Below are 7,035 nucleotides of genomic sequence, written 5' to 3'. Positions count from 1 at the left end.
TAACAGATACCACTGGAGTTATCAAATGATCTTATATAAGGAGCCAAGATCACACTGTGATGTGGTTTTGCAATAGCAAACAGACTAAAATTGCATACAAAAATCATAAGAAAATCTAGCTGGTTTAAATATTTAGAAATGTGATATAAAAATGAGCCATGAACAAACTTATGTGAGACAAAAACTGCAGGAAAGATAATTCAATGACAACATAAGCATCTGTATTGTTCCTTGCACTGCTCTGTGTTTATTAAACACTTTCAGAATCGTTAGTTTCTGCTGCTGTTGACTGCAGGCAGTATTTCCACAAGACTTAGAAGGACTAACAGCTCGTGTAGGTATTTGAAAATACAGGATGTATATGCTTTGCTCCAAGTAATGGTAACTTGTATCTCAAAAGCTTTCTAAAATCCTATGCTACTAAATACATAGTCAAAGCATTCTAGCATTTTCTTTATTCTCCTGAGGGTCAAGTGTTCTGCTTGCATAGGGGTGCATATACAAATTCTTCATTAATAATTAAGTCTTTAGCTGACACTAATTAGTTTCAACTATCTAACTATGTGCTCAGCAGGCCTGACCTACTTCACAGCTCTGCATCATTAGTGCTGGGAAATTAAAACAATATCAGTAAAAATTATATTGACCGATAGTGACCAACCTCTCAATGCACTTACCACTAAAGCCAACGAGGGTCTCCCCACTGACTTTAGCAAAAATAACAGTAAATCCCAAAGGCATAGAGAGAGGTAATGCAATGAAAAAAGTCATCTCCCACCAGCAGTAAGCAGCAAAAACAACAACAACAAAAGGGAAAAACAAAACTCCAGTTAATTTGCTTAGCACAGGCCACTGGTGCTCTGCTGTGAAATACAGGGAGCCCAGACTTGAGCAAAGACTCAGAAGCAATTTGCAAGCTGTGTACTTCAAGGATATCAATTTAGTCAATCACCTGGGAGCAGCAATATACCTCGGGTTCAATTTGGACCTGTGCAGAAAAACATGTGGCCAAATACAAAAAAAAAAGGGGAGAGGGAGAGTGCTCAGTCAAGACAGGCTGTGTGCAAAAGAAACTGGAGACATCACACATACTCAGTGTGATGGCACTGAAGTGCCCAACTCCAACATTACCACATGTAATGTTAATTAAGCCACAGGTTTAAGCACCTTTGACATGCCTTGAGACATACTTTCAATGCAAACCAGCTTTCATATGCAGAAGCTATTATCCTCAGAAACATATCAATTTAACAAGGCCTAAAACATGTAACCACAACCATGAATGTAACAAACCTCAGACCATGTCCCTTGACACGTTTAAATTTAAGAATATATAAGAAGTATTTAAGAATATATTGCAAGCTAAAGCTAGTCTGCAGCTGGAATAGTTTACAGGTAAGACCTGTCTTTTATATCAGACATGTTTTTTCCCACAAGAAGGTTCAATACGTCTTCTATCAGGACTGAGGCAGATTTATTACTCATGGTGGATAAGTTGCACACACTTAGCCAGGTTTTCCAGTAGCACTTTGTTAGGTGCTGAAGTTCTCTGAAGGATCTAAACTACCTTCTTTTAAGCAAGGCAGGCTTACAACTTGCAATCACAGAATTGTTAGTCTCAACAACATCCCACTTAAAGAAAGAAATTGCATTTGTTTAGAACATATAAGGAACATAAAGCTTTCTGTTGTGTATTAGATACTTTTGCAACGGAAAAAAAAGCCAACAAAACAAACAAACAAACAAAACCCAAAACAACAACAACAAAAAAAACCAAAACAAAACAAAAAAACCCCAGTGTACACAATCACACACAAACCCACAAACAAGCAAACCAACCACCAAACAGAAGAAAAAGCAGAAAGAAGCAGCAGAAAAGCAGGAGTAAAAGAGCAATTACTGCTAGAAAGGAAACAAGAACAGAACGTGTCACAGCACTTCTGGTTGAAGTGATTAGAAATAGCATGGCAAGTGCTCCCTTGTGACAGTGATGGTAACAATGGCTTGCCAGGTTACAGCAGCAAACAGTCCAAGGGAAATAGTCACAGAACACAAAAAAATATAGCAATAGGAGAAGCCCTTTTTTTCCCCAAGGTGCCACTAAGGCACTAACATGTGAATCTGATGTCCACTGTGACTTACACAAAAGTTGGTGAGTCTTCACTTACAGGAATATCTAAACTTTGATGAACCAGCTCCTTTGCTCAGGTTGAAGATATTCCATTGCAGCATTTGCCAGATTTCTGCACTCACTCCAGTAGGAGTGGAGCAATCTCCCTTGACAGAGGTCCTGACCATTAAGTGCTCCCTTAGGACCCTCCCATTCCCAATTATAAGGTAATTACAGGGTTCTGTGGCAACTTGAGCCCTCTCATGGGTCTTGCTATAGCTTGGATTCTGCAAAACGAACCCACTAATAAGTTAATTCCAGAAAGGTGTAGAAAGAGCATAAGGCTGCTTTGCTAAGGCCATTTGCAAAGACATCCCAGACCTATGAATTGCAGAGCACACGCAGATCTGTCTGAATCTTTCTGTATAGACGTAACGCAGCATTTTTTATTTTCCTAGGCTGTACACATAAATTCCAGGAGAATTCCAGGAATAGGGCTACAATAATTCTTCTCTGACAGTCTGGGCAACACCTAGCATCCAGCCTGGAAGCATAATGACAGCTGCTAAATCCTGGGTGGACAATACTGCTTGGGAACCGGATAGATAAAACCACTACATAAAAGTTTCTGTGGTATGTGAAGTGTTCCTTCCTCTGATATTATTCCCTAAACTGAAATATAAACCATTTAAAATGGAAAGCATTACTATTTCTCAAATAGATACAAACTTCAGTAACAGAGAACCTACACGTAATGTTCACATATATGTGAAAATTATAGTTGTTTGGATAAATAATTTTGCTATTCCCTTCAAAACTACCATAATCTTTTTAATCTAATGGGAATATAAACTTGAAGGAGTAAGATACAATTAGCATATAAACATTTCCCAGAGGTATGAATTAATAATCTTAGAAAAGCATGTACTTACATAGCATCTTGCCCTTCATGAGTAGTTCCTTTTGTGTATCTTTCTAGCAAAAGGTGTGGAATCAAAATCAAAGTTAACCAAGTAATAACTCACCAAATTACTGCTCCTCAAATGGCAGGCTGGGGGTTAATTGACTTCAATTTGCAATTTCCTGTTACCCTAAAAATGCATATTCATGTATTCTCCCATTGAATGTAGCAGAGCTGATAGCTGGAGAGTCAGCCCAGAACAAATGCCCCTGAAGTCAGTGCAGGACAAAATCTTCCTGTTAAAAAGTTTGTATTCTGTTTGCAATGTGGCTTCATGAACATGTGTAAAGCATTTTCTGTTAACCTTAACCTTCACTCACACTCCCCAGTCAACCCCATCACTTACACTGCTACAGCTGTTCCTCCCACTGTGGAACAAACTGATATGGATTAACAACAGTGGTGTCAAAGACAGCTGGATTGGTTTTTTACTTTTAACAGAATGATTTCCCTAATTCCCGTTTCCACAAGTGAGGAGGCTGAGTGAGCCAAAACAAGGAACTAGGGGAGGGAAGAAACAGCATGGCACGGACTGAACTCACACTCTCTGCTTGTGAAACTGTGCTTTTAGTGGATGTGTATGACTTCTTCAAGTCATGAAACAGATCACAACAACTGAGACATTAGATATTTTCTGTACTGTCCTTTGCAAATTGCATTTATTTATTTGCATAAATTACTTAGAACCAGTATAAATTACTTAGAAAAGACCAGATCCTCACTAGGGTTATAACAAATTGTAATCAGCTTTTGTCTGGCATTTCTGGAATTAGTGATTTACAGCAACTGAGAATCTTCTCTGAGAAGATAGACTGTGTTGACACCAACTGACACAGAAGACCACTATCAAACAATCACAGAGTTTATATTAGCACAGAGGAAAATGTCTGATTTCTTGTCTTCTTTACACATTTAACTGAGCTGTCTTCTCCTTCAAACAAAGTCATTATTACAGGAGATGTCCAGGGAAAATTTGCAGCTCACTTTCTAACTTTGGTGTGATATGAAATTCATTAACAAATGAAGGCATTGCAGACTTCATGGAAGCTGGAACAGATGGCCAGTCTGCAGGACCACAGGAAGGTATGACACACTTAAAGGGCTCATTTGTAAAAGCCACTTAGAAAAGTATCCCATCTGCTGGAAACTAATAGGCCAGTGAGAATTTCTTTTCAAGATAAAATGCTTTTAGCTATATGTCCTTGTCTAGTTTTCTTCTGTGGATGGATTTCTGTGAAAGTCAGACTGACCATACTAGAACAGTCAAAACAAAGCAAGACCGGCTGTTCTGGGCAGGTGAGAGTAAATACAGTGCTGCTGTGAGTCATTTGCCCCAGAAGTGATATGTGAAACTCAACCACGTTCTTTCTCTGCCATTATTCTGGTGAAGAGGCACACATCACTGACCTGTGAGTGCAGAAAAGGGCAGTAAGCAGGGGTACACTATCCACAGAATCTTTTATTATCATGGGAAACTAGGGAATACAGTCAAATTGAGTTTTCATGGCTGTCAGTTAAAAATATTAGCATTTTCCCTGTAACATGATAATATTTGATCTGAGATCACTGACACAAAAACACAGATCTGGAGCCTCATTATGACATACTTGTCCCTTTCCACCATACAGACATCCCTTGCATAAGTTAAAAAAATATGAGCATGCAGCAGACAGGAACCAGGACTGCACGTACTGGGATAGAAAAACCACAGTGCTTTTAGGAACAGCAAGGAAAACTGTAATTCTTCATGGCTTAACAAAATTCATAGTACTAGCTTTCTTGGACCACAGATCAATAAAGAAAGTACGTATGCAGCTCAGTGGGTAAGACCTAACTCAGAGAAAAGCAATTAAGATTGATACTCTGAAAACCCCAAGAACATGTTCATTAGGCAAGAAACACTATAACAACATCTCCAGCTATGAAGGGTCTTCCACCACCAGAGGACCAGCTTTGCACCCCAAACTCCAGCTTGAGGGCTGACACAGAACACAGTTAAAATACTTGAACTTTTCCACAAGCGGGCTTTTCAGCCTTTTTTTCAAACTGTGGAATGGCTCAGCTATTTCTAAATGCCACTGAATCAAATCCAGTGAAACTTCTAGAGAGGCACTGTGACAGTAACCTTCACCACCACTTCCTGAGTGTGTTTGGCTTTTCTTTTTTCCCCTTAACAAGGCTTAATCTCACTGTCTGGCTGAACACTAATCCGCTTTCACCAGGTCCCAAACTAATGCCTGCTGCATTAATACACTGCAAATCCTCGAGGTATAAATTACACACAATTCAGTATAAAAGGGAAGCATAGGGCTTTCTTCTCACTGCAGCTATTACTACCAGGAAGGCAAGTAGAATACAGGTAAGTTTTCATCAGATCCTGATCTAGAAATCTTTTTTTCAGATTACAAACACTTTATGTAATTAATTGCTACTGAAAATACATTGTCCTTTGCGCTTTCTCTCCTTTGCTTCTTTTTCTTTCTCCTAAAGACAGGGCACATTCTCTGTACACAACCCTAGACAAAAATATTTCATTGAAACCGGTATGGTATTCTGCTATTATTAATCTGCAAAGATTGCTGACATTCCATTTCGGTTCTCAGGGAAATCAAACTCTTTTAACAATAAACATAAGGACAGACCTATGTAATGTCTCTGTTTTCATTGATGTTTCCAAAAGCTAGCTGTTATAGAACTACTACTACCCTGTTTCAATAAACATTTCCTGTTGAAAAAACTATACGTGTGTCTCTGGTACACATATATTTTTTTGCTTTATACACAGGATGAAGACAGTTAATTGTTACGTGCTGTTACTTTGCTGGAAAGCAATTTGTTGCAATAGCTGCCAGCTCACCAATATTACCATAGCAGTGGAAAGAGAAGAATGTGAATTCTGCATTACAGTGAACGCCACGTGGTGCTCCGGATACTGCTTCACAAGGGTGAGGCTCCTAATTTTAATTTCAGGCACCAGAATTAAATATTCCAAGTGATGTATGAACAACCCATTTCTCCAGTCCGTAGCGAACACATTGGCAGGATGAGCCTTGTGAAAGAAAAGCTTGAGTAACAGGAAAGTAGATACACAGTCAATCTGAAGAAGGGGGGGAGTGAAAAGACATGAGTAAAACTCAGTTCTTTAACTGGCTGCTCACATTATGTTTATATTGTATAATTGGAGTTAAAAGTATGGCAGTGGGGATCTCTGCCTTGTGTTCAATTTGTGGTTGCAAACAGACACTGTGTAGACTCCTACTTTTTCAAATAATTTGAAGAAGAGACAAGTAATTGACCTGAAAGATTGTCTGGAGATGGTATGACACAGATTTGCCACATCAGTCCTGAAAGGCAAAAATTTAAGGATCTAAGCGAAATTAGGAGAGTCAGATCCAAATGCTTTCGACCTCTGTGGGATTTTCCTATTTTATACAAATTTGGAATTCTACCCCACAGCAAATTCCAAAACGGTTATTTCCTTCTTGTAATTTCAGGATCCAGTATACAAATATCCACCAGTATCATCCGTTCAGCAAACATGCACCTTCAAGGAGGTTGTGTACGAAACAGTGAAGATCCCTGGCTGTGGTGACCATCCTGAATCTTTCTATTCATACCCAGTAGCTACAGAGTGTCACTGTGAGACCTGTGACACTGACACCACCGACTGCACCGTCAGGGGACTGGGGCCATCCTACTGCTCCTTCAGTCAGAGTGGAAGTAACCAGTGAAGGGTGCTTGAGGTGGCAGTTTGGCCTTAAATGTTCCCTTTTAAATAAAGGTACTGATCAGGCTTAAGTGGAAGATAAAAAGCGAGGCTATTTAGAATGCCAAGATTTAAACAAAGATTTTTAAGGCCAAAATGGAGAGCTACTACCTAAACTCTTCCTGAGGCCTTCCCTACTTATCCCATCAGTTGCATTTTCATACATCTATAGAATGCTCCTTCTGATTTCTTCTGCCC

At 39.2% G+C, this 7,035-nt stretch overlaps 1 protein-coding gene across 1 annotated transcript; it reads left to right on the top strand.

Moving 5' to 3' along the window:
* The first annotated feature begins 5,857 nt into the window (after positions 1-5,857).
* FSHB (follicle stimulating hormone subunit beta) lies at positions 5,858-6,802 on the top strand. Its single transcript, XM_027735748.2, has 2 exons — positions 5,858-6,016; positions 6,566-6,802. The coding sequence occupies exons 1-2, from the start codon at positions 5,858-5,860 to the stop codon at positions 6,800-6,802; spliced, it is 396 nt and encodes a 131-aa protein (XP_027591549.1).
* Positions 6,803-7,035: the final 233 nt, after the last annotated feature.

Source organism: Pipra filicauda, unplaced genomic scaffold (genome assembly GCF_003945595.2).
Source record: "Pipra filicauda isolate LSUMZ 115617 unplaced genomic scaffold, ASM394559v2 scaffold82_size2718185_pilon, whole genome shotgun sequence".
In the NCBI taxonomy this organism is placed as follows: Eukaryota; Metazoa; Chordata; class Aves; order Passeriformes; family Pipridae; genus Pipra; species Pipra filicauda.
Note: the sequence above shows the minus strand (reverse complement) of the source record. Positions and strands in the feature narration are given on the sequence as shown.